General features: G+C 50.3%; 1 protein-coding gene across 11 annotated transcripts in view; it reads left to right on the forward strand.

Annotated features, from left to right (window-relative positions):
* Nucleotides 1-2,882: 2,882 nt before the first annotated feature.
* The window catches only part of EBF3 (EBF transcription factor 3), a 128,466-nt gene continuing 117,183 nt past the window's right edge, over nucleotides 2,883-14,165 (forward strand). For 5 of the 11 annotated variants that reach the window (XM_017537874.2, XM_017537875.2, XM_017537877.2 and 2 more), the window contains exons 1-6: nucleotides 2,903-3,538; nucleotides 3,644-3,800; nucleotides 4,167-4,230; nucleotides 4,964-5,019; nucleotides 8,131-8,204; nucleotides 9,828-9,896. In XM_017537874.2, coding sequence (XP_017393363.1) covers nucleotides 3,405-3,538; nucleotides 3,644-3,800; nucleotides 4,167-4,230; nucleotides 4,964-5,019; nucleotides 8,131-8,204; nucleotides 9,828-9,896 — 554 coding nt within the window. In that variant the 5' untranslated portion in view covers nucleotides 2,903-3,404. Of the gene's footprint in view, nucleotides 3,539-3,643; nucleotides 3,801-4,166; nucleotides 4,231-4,963; nucleotides 5,020-8,130; nucleotides 8,205-9,827; nucleotides 9,897-14,165 lie in introns of all 11 variants that reach the window. The other 6 variants (XM_017537871.2, XM_017537872.2, XM_017537879.2 and 3 more) reach the window with 2 other exon arrangements.

Consider the following 14,165-nt stretch of genomic DNA (forward strand, 5'->3'; position numbering starts at 1 on the left):
TCCGCCCAGTCAGTCCCCTGGACGCCGGTCTGCCCCTGGGAGTGCTCTGTGCACCGAGGTTAGACCTCCGGCCGCTGCGGGCCTGCAAAACTTCCCAAGTAGCAGCCTGTTCCTCCTCCTCTCCCTTCTCCTGGGCATCCAGCGCCCCGTGTTCCCCAGGAAGGGCGAGGAGAGGGGGCAGGACTCCCTTGGGAGGCGACCAGACGCCGGGGCGCACTCCCAGCGTTACTCAGGACACTCGAGATTTGACCTGCTCTCTTCCCCATCCCTGGACTGGCTGCGGTGTCCCTCACTCCCCTCTGCTGCTGCTCCAGCCCCATCAAGTCGAAAATCTGAGGGTGGGATAGGGTGGGGGCCCAGGGGGTACCCTCCTAGGTCGCTCCGCAGCAGGCCAGGGTGGAGACCCTGATCGGTCGGCGAGTCCTGGTGCCCACAGCTCCGAGCCAGCAGCGGAGTGACAAAAAAGATAAAGTTGGTGAATGATAAAGACCGTATTTTCCACGCTTTGGGTGCGGGACCAGATGATCTAGAAAATGAGCTGAAATGGATTCAGCCTCCGAGCCTGTTGTGAGAGCAGCTGATTCCCCCATTTCGGGCCAGATGGCTGCTGAACACAGATTTGCATTCATTTTCGCTTAATATCGTCCAAAATAGTGGGGCAGCTGCATTTGTTGTCAAAAAGGTTTAAAACCCCTTTTCTTTCTGGGGCAGGATCGTTACCTTATGTGATGGGCTTATAGAACTTTTTTTTCCTCTTTAGTCAACAGTATCAGATTTAGAAGGATTTGTTTTTAAACCTTCTAATTTGGTAATCAGATTTAAATCGCCTTGGCGCGTGTAATCTGAATTAAAGATACTGTAAATGATTTTAAGCATGATACTTTCGTTAGCGCAAGGAAGGGGCACCTCTAGCACAGGCTGGACATTTTAGGAAGTGTGCTACAAAGGAAGCATTGTTTCCTATTTCCAACTTCATCTTTCCCGAAAAGGCACTTTGCATATTCTGACAATAACGCTCGCCTGGCCGCTTGCCCTGCGTGAGCCCCTGAAGCAGCTAAACACGCAGAGACAAAGCGTTTCTCAACCCCACCCTCCCCCGATGGCCAACTTTATTTTGCGTTGTTTCTCCACGAAGAAAGTGTTCCTTCCTACACAAGGGTCTGCTGAGAGTGGAAAGCGCTGGGCTTATTAGGAATACAGAAATTTTCTTTTAATTTATCATGAATAGTTTCCATACACTTTGATTTAAGGTTATTAACATTCTATAGACAGTGGCATCTTTAATATGTGGCGATCGCTTCTAAAGACTAATCTCATTACCCTCAAATAGTCATAAAATATGATTTTATTATACTTACGTATTTAATTAGACGGCCGGCACCGTAATGGATTTTGAGATGGGACTGGTGCAACAGCTTTGATAATTCACTTATCTTTGGCAATAGTCATTAACCCCCAACACCAGCAAAATAGATCTCTTTCCAACACATCTTTTTTCTCACTCCTTCCAAGAGGCGTGGGGGTCCCCAGATAAAGTGAATCGGACTTCGATTTTCCCGATTAATTTAAAATATTAACGTACACACGCTGCCAATTCACGGGAAAAGGGAGTGCTGCCCCAGACCCGGCGGGAGGAGGCTGCCCTGTGACACACTTGTGCCCTGCAATCTTTTTTTTTTTTTTTTTTTTTTAAATAAAAAGGGCCTGATTTCTCTTGGCAGAGAAGTGCCTGGGACAATTCCTGGTCGTCCCCTGGGTCTCCGCTCCGTGTCGCGCCGAAGTCCTTTGGGCGGGCCGCGCGCCTGGGCGCGGAGTCCCGGCTGCAGGAGCTGGGCCGCAGGGCCCACCGGCTGCCCGCGCCCGACTGCCCTCCCGATTCCTAGAAACCAGGTCGGGAAGCCGCGGGCCGCGCGCTCACCCGGGTCCGGCGGCACTGATGGCCGGGCCACAGCGCCCGCGGCGTCCGCTCGAGTTTTGGAGCAGTTGGCGCCAGGGCAGTCTGGCCACGGTGCGGGTCGCGCAGCCAGACACCCGGCTCCGGGTCGCCGGAGAGGCCGGGCGCGCTTCCCGTCGGCCGGGAGAGACCCGAGCCTTCTTTGTCACTGGCTGTGCGTAAGAACAGGCCAGGGGCCGGGGCCTACCGCGGCCACCGGGAGAGAGAGAGCATCTGGCAGAAGCTGCCTCCGACGTGGATTCCCTGCCCGGCACTCGGCGGCCTCCGCCGGGGTAGGAAGCTTGGGGAGCCCGGCGGGGCTCAAACGGGGACTGGCTGGCCCTGCAGCAGCCTTAGGTCTGCTTAGAAATCAGGCTGAGCTGCGCGTCCAGCCTCGGCTGGGGAGCCCTGGGCACCCCTCCTCCCAGTCCGTTGCCCGCTCCTCCCTCCGGCGCCCTCCCTGCCTCTTCCCACTTCTCCTTTGGGCGGCCCCAGGACGAGCCGCAGCCCCTCGCATTTATTGCATGCATCTGGGTGACTTGGGGCGCCTCGGCATTTTACAGCCCCCTGCCCCGCCCCTCGTGTTGGACTGTGTGGCAGGTTTTGCAGGGAGGTACGAAGGGGCCAAGCTGCAATCAAGCAGCGGCTGCGTTTGTTTCTTTTCGAGATTTATTTGGGCGAGTGGTAACTTCCTTGGCCGCGACTGGGCGCGAGGAGCCGCGGTGCGTGGCGGGGGGCGGCGGCGGCGCTCGGTGGCGCTCGGCTGCGGCGGGGCTCGCGGGGCTCGCGGGGCTCGGGCCGGCTCGCGGCGCCGTCAGGCAGTCAGTCGGCGAGCGCGGCGGCGGCGGCGGCGAGGGGCGCGGCGAGGGGCGGCCGCTCCCATATATGGCGCAGGCACCGCCCCCCGACGTCACCCTCTGACAGCGCCGCTCCCGGGGGCTTCGAGTTTTGGCTCCCGGGAAAGGGTCCATTCCTCGGGGAGAGAGGGCTGAGTTTTGTGCGCCTCCGTCCGCTGCGCGCGCCGCTCCAGGCCCCGCCGCGCCCCGCCTGCGCCCGGGACTGCGCCGCAGCACTCACTGCCCCGTTTATTTGTCTTTGGAGCAGGCGGGCCGCGCCAGAAGCGGGCGATCCCGCAGTGTCCTGCAGCCGCGGACGCCGCCTGGCTAGGATGACACCACGTTGAGCGCGCCTGCAAACAACAACAACAACAAGCGCCGCCGCGGCCGCCGCGTCCTGCTCCTCCGAAGCGCCGCCGCCGGTGGAGCCGCCTCCGCGCCCGTGGCCGTCCGGAGCGCCCGGCCGCTGGTGTATGTCGCGCCTGCCCAGGACGGGCTGAAGCCGGCGGCGGGCCGGACCGCAGGCGCCGAGCAGGGCGAGGGCGGCCAGGGCAGCCGCCTGCCGCCGAGCCCCGAGCGCCGCTGCTCGAGGAAGCGCTTTCGGCCGGGAGCTGCGGCCGCCGCCAGCAGTTTTCATGTTTGGGATTCAGGAGAATATACCGCGCGGGGGGACGACCATGAAGGAGGAGCCGCTGGGCAGCGGCATGAACCCGGTGCGCTCGTGGATGCACACGGCGGGCGTGGTGGACGCCAACACCGCCGCCCAGAGGTACGTACCGGCCGCCCCCGCGCGCCCCGGCCCCGGCCCGGCCCGGCCCCCTCCGCCGGCCGGCGCCGCGCTCCTCACCGGGCCGCTGTGTCTTTCCTTCCGCAGCGGCGTGGGGCTGGCGCGGGCGCACTTCGAGAAGCAGCCGCCTTCCAATCTCCGGAAATCCAATTTCTTCCACTTCGTGCTGGCGCTCTACGACAGGCAGGGGCAGCCGGTGGAGATTGAAAGGACCGCTTTTGTGGACTTTGTGGAGAAAGAGAAAGTAAGTGCACACACACATCACACGCTCTCTCTTTCTAGAAGTGGGAGGCAGGGGGTGCCGGCGCGCGGGGGTTCGAGTGCCCCCCTCGGCGGCGGGCACGGCTCCGCCAGGCCACCCCGCCGCCGCCGCCGCCACGTGCGGCCGCCCGGGACCGCCGAGGGCTGGGCAACTTCTCTGCGCCCTCGGACTTACTCGGGGCGAGGAGAACGCTGGGCTTCCAGCAGGAAAGTGACATCACCGCGCTGCTCCGAGCTAGGAATTCTGCCATGTGTGAGGCGGAGGGCCTCGGTCTCGGAGGGGGACCGAGCGCACTGGCCGCGCCTGACACCGATCGCACTAAATGCAATTATTTATCGTTACTTTCAGGAGCCAAACAACGAGAAAACCAACAACGGCATCCACTATAAACTCCAGTTATTGTACAGCAACGGTAAGTGCCTGCTGCCTGCTCGCCGCCCCTGCAGCGGCTGGCTCTCCTTTTCCGCGCTGGTGAAAGGACATAAAGATTTTGAGATTAAAATGACATGGATGTAAACACGAAATCTTCTCATGGCATAGAAGGAAAACAAAACATAAACGATCAATAAGTCGATGGCACTTCACATGATTAACCGGCGGGGCTTGAAGTAGAAAGTAAAAAAAAGATCGATACGGGCTCCAGCAGAACACCACTTTTAAGTGACTTTTTTCAATTTTGCAAATTAATGTTAATTATTGGGATGGGGTAGGACCATAAACGGAGCATAACTTACTTCCTGTGCACGAGTGTTTTTTTTTGTTTTTGTTTTTGTTTTTTTTTTTTAAATCCTCGAGAGACATTAGAAAGAGTTCAGCCTCTCAGTTTCCATTTGGTGCTTTTTCTTTTCTAAAAATAAACGACCACTTGGGCCCACCGCGCACAGCTACCAGGCCTGCTCTCTACCAGGCAAATTCCTTGCATATTGAAATGCAAACCCTAAGAGTCTTAAGGATCTTAATTAAGAAAAGAAAAAAAAATTGAGCTAGAAGTGGTGGGGTTCTCTTTCTCCCTTTCAAAGGGATTGCCTAAGTTTTGCTGCATCACCGTGGCGGCAGTCCTGAGTTACAGACTTCCTGTGCCCCGTGTGCCCTCCCCGAGGTGCAGCGCTCAAATCCTGATGAGAATTTGTCTCTGTTTTTTGCAGGAGTCAGGACAGAGCAAGATCTGTATGTTCGCCTCATAGATTCAATGACCAAACAGGTGAGAAAGTTTTTGCCTCTGCACGAGTTTTCCCTGCTGGGCCTGGGTTGTTCTGGGCTTCAGAGGCAAGGGCACTGACAAATGGATCTCGTGGATTTGTTTTCCATTGAGCTTCCTTGACATGCTAATGAGAATTCCATATTTATTGGAATGAATGAAGCGATTGGTAAAATAGTTGATGTTGTCATTAGAATAGGACGTATATGCTTTATTAAATGTCCTGTGATTGGAATCATATTGTTTTAATTAATTACGATAATTAATATTTGACAGAAAAATTTCAAGATGTCCCCCTCTTGTTTATTTTTAAATGCTTCTCTGCTAGGAATCAGTTCATTAGATTTTTTTTTTTTTTCTGTAGCAAAGGCAGCTAACTCCTCTCCTAAGCCCATCGAGTTGGACTTGATTAGTTCGTTTTTTCTCCTTTCCACTGTGATGGTCTAGTAACAGGAGACGTTTATTTGGATTTAAAAGTTAAATGTGTTGGGGTGAAAAGTCACCTTGTTCTCCTCTAGTCCATCTTCACCTCGCAGCCCCCCAGCTCCATAATTCAAACTCCAAGCTCCAAGGGTCACTCCAACCCGTCCACTGCTCTGCCCCCTCTCCCACCCTCTGTCATACCTTGTAAATAACATAATTACAAGCAGTTCCTTATTAAATTATTTAACCTGTCTTGGTCAACTTTTCCGATGATAACTATTGGCTATCAGTAATGTGATTAAGTGGAGAAAAGTGCGTCATTGCTTTTTGACATTGTGCCGTCTCTGGCTGCTGGTTTTGTGCTGGGTGGTGTGTTGTTGTTGATTTGGTTGCTTTAAAGATTCCCTCCCCCCGCCCCGATTTTCTTAAAATAGAGTGTTGTGGTGGGGAGGGGGGACAGGTCCAGTTTGTAGATTCAATAAACTCGATTGTTTTAAAATATACTTCTAAGCTGGACTTCACACTTAGAAATGAAAGTGGCTTCTTCGGTTTTGATGCTAACTTTAAGAATTGTGAGCCAAGTAAAGGAGAGCTCGTTGGGGATTCCTGCAGCCCAGCACATATGCCTCCCACTCTCTGCATGCAATTAGTTTGCTGATTTTATTTCCCCTTTAAAAAGTTTGTCCTTACCTAGGTAGCAAGCGTGTTAGATTTTAATGTCTGCAGCGGTAAACGAGTGTGGTTTTCTCTTAGAGTAAAACAGATCTGACAGGTAAACTAAGGTCTTTCTGACAAAGACAGAGGCGATGTGCCTTTCTGTAATTATTTCACTCCATTCAGAGAAGCCTATGGAACTCGGGCTGCTGGTTGACAGGGTGATTTTATTTCCTTTGTATATAATGGCTAAATGTTTTCGGAAATCGCTATAGTCTAATTAAGAGGTTTATGTAGGCAGCGCTAAGTTTCTCTGTTGTTGCACAGAGGAGGAGGAGGCTTCGTTTTAACTACACTTTTATTGTTCATTTAGCCTTGTACCTTTGCAGTGTAAACAGAGCTGAAAATAAAGGCATTTAATCTCCTTTCAGTGACGGGCATGGAGGGGGGGAAAAAAGGAAAGAAATAGCCCCGTAACTGATCAAAGAGTCAATGGCGCTGAACCGACAGTTTATGGATTTCTGTTTGTGCTACAAAATAAAAAATAAATCAAATATAAATACGGGGATCCATCGGAGGACAAGCCACTCTCTCAGAAGCGCTGGTGCAGCCCCAGGTGGCTCGTTGGCCTGCAGTGACACCCATCACTTCTGTGGTTCTGAGCCAGGTCCAGGCGGGAGGCTGGGTGAGCCGGGTTCGTGGGGACCCTTCCCTCTTCCCAGGAGGGCAGCTCCAGGCTTTCACCAGAAAGGGCTTTGTCCGCCTGGAAGTAGAGGAAAGTGTCAGAAGTGCCCGGGGAGGTTGGAAGGAATTTCTAGATAATTTCCAGGGGTGGGGGCGGGAACCAGAGAGAGGATAACCCTCCCCTTTCCGTGGAATTTTATGCCGGGAACTTGGAGCTCCGGGCCCCGGCCTCCCGCCCCTCCCCCAGTAGCTTTTTTTTTTTTTTTTTCCGAGAGGCCGACGGTGGAGGCCCAGCTCTGGCGGGCAGCGGCGCTGGCGGCTCCCGGTCCCCAGCTCGGGTTCTCTGCGGCGCAGCCCGGCTGAACGCGGCCGTGAGCGCACCTAGGGCTTCACACCATCTGGCGGAGCCTCTGCTCAAAACCCACCAGAGCGTGCGCGCAGACACTGCCTTTTTACCCGAGAAAAATCATTGTTAGCAGTTTCAAAATAAACACCAGATTGGCCATTAGCACTTTCTTTCCAAATATCATCCGGCGAGGAGCACGTGGCCGCGCGGGCTCGGGCGCCCAGGGGCCCCGGCACTCCGGCGGGGCGCTGGCGACGTCCCGGCCCACGTGCGGCTGCTGCGCCTGGGCCTCCCGCCCGGGCCCCCCGGCCGCCCGCAGCGTGCAGAGCCCAGGTCGCTGCCCACCACCCAGGGCGGCCCCGGGGGCTCGGGGCGGCGGCCGGTCCGAGAGGGCCTGCTCGCCGCGGGCTTTTGGGTTTGGAACGCGGGAAGCCGCGGGGAGCCAGACTTGCCAGAGCCCGGGGAGCGCGCAGGGCAGGGCGGGAGCGGCCTTCGGCCCTGGGCAAACTGCTCCTGCGCCGTGACCGCCGTTCCCCGCTTCCTTAGCCTCAGGGCGTTCCGATCGGCCTCTCCGAGCATGCAGATTGGAACTTGGTGCAGACAATGGCCCGAGGACTCGGCCTGGCGGCGGCGCGGAACACAGAAGGGACCCGGTGCCGCGGTCGGTGCCAGCGGGCTCTCGCTCCCTGCGCCTCGGCCTCGGCCTTCCTGGCCCTGCCCTCCCCGCGGCCCGAGCGCAGCCAGCGCCCTCCCTGCAGCCGAAGGCCCTTCGCAGGCCTGGAGGGCGCCGCAGGGAGGAGGCTGGGAGGCAGGGGAGGGAGAAGCCACCGCGGCCTAGCCGGGCTCTCCGAGGGTGACTCGGTCGGGAGGGTGGCCGGGAGGCGGCCGCGCGGCCTCCCCTCGAGCGTGGTGCACCTGCTGCCAACCAGGCCTGCAGCGCCCGGGGCGATTTGGCGCCAAAGCCGCGGGCGCCGCGTAACCCCAGCCTCTGCTTATCCCCCGCGCAGGCCATCGTATACGAGGGCCAGGACAAGAACCCGGAGATGTGCCGTGTGCTGCTGACCCACGAGATCATGTGCAGGTGAGCGGCGGGCGGCGGGCGGCGGGGGCGCGGGCGGCCTCGGCGCCAGCTGCGTCTACAAAGGACGCCGCGTCCAGGCGCCACCACCCCGCCCAGCTTCGGGAAGGGCATCGATTGAAATGTAATCGGCCCGAGGCCTCGCGCAGGGCCGCGGAGGAGCCCGTGCTCCTTCCCCCCAGCGCGGACTGTGGACGCGACCGGCTGCTCAGCAGAGCGGATTAATATGGGGGCCGTGTGGTTGCGATGTAGTCAAAAATGAAAACAGGTCTGGGTGATGAGTCTGTCCGCGGTGCCGGAGGAGTCAGAGATCGCTCGGAATCATTTTACTACTTCCTTCTCAGGCTCTCGCATCCTGAGATATACAATTGTCTGTTATTGATAAAAAGGAAACTCTTTTGTACTTATTATAGCGCGCGTGTATGTGAGAATTGGATTGTGATTCTGTCAGTTAACCTCTTCCCTAGAGCAGCGATGCAGCGTTCATGTTGTTGTTAGATAGCGTGCCCGTTACTTGAGATCTCTGTCAGAAGAGCAATTTCCCACCTGTTTTTTTCTAACTACCACAAGAGTTTCACCCCTACATGGCAAATAAAAATGCATCATTGACTTTGTATGTGTGGCATGTGAAATATAGTTGCAAGGAATAGCAAGGAGAGCGTTGCAGGCTTCCAGGCTACAGTAGCAGGCCGCATACTCTGAGGGGCATACTCTGCCTGGCTATGATGCCGGCTGCCTAAATGCCATTTCTGAGCAGACATATTGTTACAGCACTAATATACAAAAGCTGACTTTTTCTCATATCAGGTAATAAATATAAATTACAACCAATAAAGTGGAATTTCTTTATTATCCACTTCTGCATGTACTGCAATTAACATAGAAAGCGCACAGATGTGATTTAAGCTCTAAGTGGAAGACTGTAGACTTTCTTTAATCACTTTAGCTGTCAGCTTTAAAAGGCTTTATATACTTTGCCTACCATATGGTGTTAATTTAGCTAATTTAGACATGTAACCATTATACAAGTATGCTTTTTTAAAATGCAAGAAGCATAACATTTTTGTTTCATTTCTGCTTTAATTAAAGTTTCAATAACAGAGTTAAGGTAGGCTTAAAGAAGGAACAATAGAAGTTTGTGATAGATGGATGCATGCTTTTGTGGTTATAATTAATAAATGCCCAAAAGAAATATTGGTTGAAGGTGGCATCTTGCATCTTTTCCAGAAATAACAGCTTGACAATTAGAGGTAAACAAAAGCCGAAGCTGTGAAAAGTTATTCCCAAGCCTCCTGCCTTCCCTTCTCCTCAGTTCATTGCAAAGACAAACACTGACAACATGTTTTCCATATTTTAGCATCACAATTTATATAGTGCTCTGGTTACTCTCCTGGTATTAACAGATACGGTGAACTTCGCTCCTAACGGTAGAAAGTTACACCATAAGTTTAGCTGCAGAACACCTGAACTCACTGGGTTTAAATTCTCCAAACTGCCTTGGTAAGGGAACTGTTTTCTTAGCTCCTGCCGCTTCATTGTCAGTCTTCAGAAAAAAAAAAAAAATTACAAGTCGGGCATAAAAGGGTGAAATGCATATTAAAACCACTGTTTACAATTGCTCCACAGCCGGTGCTGTGACAAGAAAAGTTGTGGCAATAGAAACGAAACGCCCTCAGACCCTGTAATCATTGACAGGTAAGGATGACTTCTTTATTTTTCAAAACAAAACCGCAGCAGCAAGAAAACCTTTTGCCTTGCATGGTTTCCAGTTGCTCCATATTTTTGAGGCTGGTGTTGAGCCCATCTTGTGCCTTGCACCATTTGTTGTCCGCGTGTGTTATCATGCACAGGTGGGTTGGCTTGGAAACCTGGTGGCTCGCTCTGTGGGGATTCAGTAATTGCTTGCGAGTTGTCAAGGGAAGCAGTTTCATCTGCCACTGCTCTCACTGTGAGGAGCACTTTATGCCTAGAGAGTTTCTGGCTTTAAACCTAGAGATATGTCATAAAATGCTTTTTGCTAATTTGTTAACAAGTATTTCATTTTTACGTTATTTTTATCTCTGATGATAGTTGAAGTTGAGACTTGGGTGATGTTACTGTTGTAATTGTTGCCCAGTGTTAGAATGAATTTAATCTGCTCTCAATTAGTTGCAAAATGTGTCCTAATTTTTTTCCAATTGTGGCTGTCGTTTTATGTCAAGTAGCAAATATGTAACTAACAAACCAAAGTTGTTATAATTGAAACTAATTACACATGCTGGTTACATGTTCCAACATTAATTTTCATAACTCGATTAGCTGTATGCATTCTTTACATTTGCTGCTCTTCATCTTGCTGTGTCTCGTATTCCTTGGGCAAGGCTGCATCCTTTTAAGATACCAATCAGTAGCCCTAATGGTGCTAATGTGCATTTGGCATAGCTTTAGTTGAAGCAACGAAAACACCACCACCCTCCTTGCCCAGCCCTCTCCCAACTCACTGGGTTTCCGTGCGGTACAGGAGAGGAGGATTTCTTTCTTCCCAACAATGGGTAGCAGCAAAAGGCCTAGTGTGTGATTGACTGCAGATTTTGAAATTGGTACCCAAATTGAATAAATGTTAGACGTGTACATATGACACCAGTTCTGTGAAGCAGAGGTTTGGACGGTTTTGAAGAGGGGTTGAATTTCCACAGCTTTCATTACAGAGTTATCTTTTGATCATGAACTTTGCTGTCCAGTGTCTGAAAAATTAAACCCGGAAAACTCCATGAGTTAAGCCTAAAGAAATATGCGCCACCAGTGGAGAGCAATGCTAATGTTTAACTAGCTGGAATAGCTGTTTGCTTAGTGGAGAATGTTCGGTATCTGACAGAAGGGACAGCTCTCTTATGAGTAATCAAATAGGGTTGACCAGTTGTGGCCGTCACTCAGGCAATTGAGAACAAGTTCAACACTTTAGAGAACTCGGACTACGAAAATCAATATAATTATATCTGTCTTTAGTGTTGTGGCTATGGAAATCATATAGCCTTAGATTATTGTCTTGTAACTGAATTTATTTTTTTGATGGGCTTAGAAGTGTGTGAGCTGTTGGAGTCTTGTCTGAGTATAAATTGCTTGGAAAGGTGGTGCATGTTGGCTTTGAATGAAGGATTGTGAACGTGTTTCATCTTTGGAGTGATACTTCAAATTTTAAAGGTGCATTTGTTTATAAAGTGTGAGATTTCTAGCATGCCACAATAATGAAGTAGCCATGTTGATTTGACTAACATTTTGGATGCTGTGTTTTCCCTCTAAAATCACTTCGGATTTGTGCAACATTCAATCCTTTATTGACTATTGATAGTAACTTTTAATACTCAGTTTTTATCATATAGTGGGAAATATCTTTCCCCATATGCAGAAATATACTCTTTAATTCTTGTCTGAGAGAATACTGTCTTTTATTTGGTTAATTAAAATATGTGCTGAGATTACTCATATTCCTATAACCTAAGAGAAGTGTGTGATTATTTGATATTCTAGAAGCATGAGAGGAGGGGAAAAATGTGAAAACATGGTTAATGGGTTTACCATGTTTATTTGAATAAGGAGGATTGAAGCTCCATTTGCGGCTGGCAAAAATGCTTTGGAGGTCTTAATTATTGATGAAAAATCTGCTCTGCCTCTAAATTCAAAGATATGACAATTTTATAGAAATTTTAATCACCGTATATGTTAGGGATTTTAAGGTAAGGATAGTTTTATGAAATGACAAATACAGTGTACATTTTTAGCATTCTTAAGAAAGCTGTCACTTAAAATGGCAAAGTGCTATTAGCATTGTGTTGTCTGTTGTAAATCCCTGAGAAATGATTGCAATATTGGCACTGTCTCCAGCTTAAGGTATATTTCTACATGAAAAAAATGAAGAATTTAGTGTTCACTAGGGCAGATTAGATTAATCAGAGAAGGAAGAATACCTAGAGGAGGGCAGCCTCTTTAGAGTGATACCGTGTTTTCCAACTGAGATGCGTTTCAGTTTCATAATGATAATCATTTCTGTGGGGTGTATGTTGCCTCTGAAATTTAGTTACTTCTGTTGAGTTTCTGGCCTGTGTTTTCTCTTGAGTATTGCAGAATAAAATGTCCCACCAGATTGGGGAGTCAGTTTCCAGGTCCCCATCAGCAGCATCTCATTTGGCTAGTTGGCTTAAAAGAGAATTATAGACAACGTGCTTTGCCGGCTCCTTGTGGCCTTTGGATACATTGAGCAGGTTCTGACCAGATAAGGCATATTTGTCCTGAGGATATAAACCAATAATTCCAACCTGAATTGAGATCAATGGGCCCACATTTGTTCCAACCCACACCGAGCCTCTTCCGGCACGTTGAGACTGCTTTTCTGTGTTATGAGAACAGAGAAGTAAGCTCCCTGCTCTGGCAGGGTAATCACATTCTATAGACTCTGATGCCTTAAATCAATTAATTACACAATTTAGTTCAGTTATCTTTCAGAAGCATTAAATACTTATGAATGGCATGAAGACCCTTTGGAGAAAAAAAAAAGGGGGGGGGGTGTGAGGCTGTTTCCCATTACAAAACCCTTTTCATGCACTGCAAAGGTTTCACTTATGTTAACTGTTTTCTTTCTCATAAAACATTGCTAGAGAAACAATTTTTTAAATAGCACCATGGTTATAACTATATGCAGCTTACGTAAAATAATGTAACAGCTTATGGAGCAAAGGAGAAACATAACATTGTAAAGTAAAAAGCATGGTCAATAAAGAGATACTACAGGAAGAAAGTATCTATGGTAAATCGTGTGACCTGCAGAGAACCAAATGCAAGCAAAGGAAGAGTACACACACATGCACACACATGCACTCCTTTTCTACATATGTATCTACATGTGTGTGCACACACGCATGATTTTTTATGGTATTGCTGAAAAGGATGGGAGTATCATTTTCCTCATGGAATAATGTTTTCTGGGAAAACACAAAAGCAGATGGTCTTCATTAGGAACACCCATTGTCCACATATCCCAACTATGAACAGATAAATCTCTCCTGTTTCACCCGTGCATTCCAAGGGCTGCAAATGATTACAGGATGTCGGTGTAGCTGCTAAGCCAACACCACACTCTGGCTCCCATCACTTGCTCATGCCATCCCGGTCTGTTTCCCAAGGAGCTCTGGAAATGCCCAGGAAGGTGCATTCTCCTTTCCTTCCACTCTTTGCTTGGGCTGAGTGGACCGAAGGTGTGAGGTCCAACTGTTGCAAAGCGGGGAGGCCAGCTGTGGGGGTGGCGGGAGCAGGGGCTGTAGCTGACCAGGCTGGCTGGGCACACGCAGGGGCTCCACGCAGCGCTGGGAGCGGGCTCGGTGGGGCGGTTCCAGATGGCACCGTCTGTGGTGTCCCACTCGCTGGCATCTCTGTGGCAGGCGGTGCCCCCTCCCCAATCAATCTGGCATTAGTCTATAGAGTTAGGAGACTTATCATTCCAAGTCTGCCCTACTTTCCTGTCTGGAAGCCAGACATCTGTTTATCCCATTTTCTTTCATACGGAGTTTGGAATTGCTTTAGTTTTGGTGGTGGGGGGGATGAAGTTTTGTCATATTTAACAGCTGTTATAAAATTTCAACCCCGTGGGCTCTGAAAATACTTTTCAGCTGACCTCAGATTTTTATGTGTAATTGACGTTGCATCGTAGGGAAATATTATTTGCTTAACCTTCCATTGTCTGTGATTTCACATTGTCTTGAGTCAGATGACCTGGCTCCCCCCATTTCAGCTCTGCGCACCCCAACCCTGCACAGCCTGACTTTGATTCATGTGTGTGTTTTAAGTTTACACCTTTAAAGTGGCTGTGGAACGGTAGCCCGATTGGAGATTTTCTTTTTCTGTCTTTTTTCTTTCTTCCTTTTCTTTTCTTTCTTTCTTTTCTTTTTTTTTTTTTTTTTTTTTTTTTTTTTTAGTCATCTGCTTATAAGTAGT

The sequence above is a fragment of the Cebus imitator genome, unplaced genomic scaffold (genome assembly GCF_001604975.1).
Source record: "Cebus imitator isolate Cc_AM_T3 unplaced genomic scaffold, Cebus_imitator-1.0 Scaffold107, whole genome shotgun sequence".
Classification (NCBI taxonomy): domain Eukaryota; kingdom Metazoa; phylum Chordata; class Mammalia; order Primates; family Cebidae; genus Cebus; species Cebus imitator.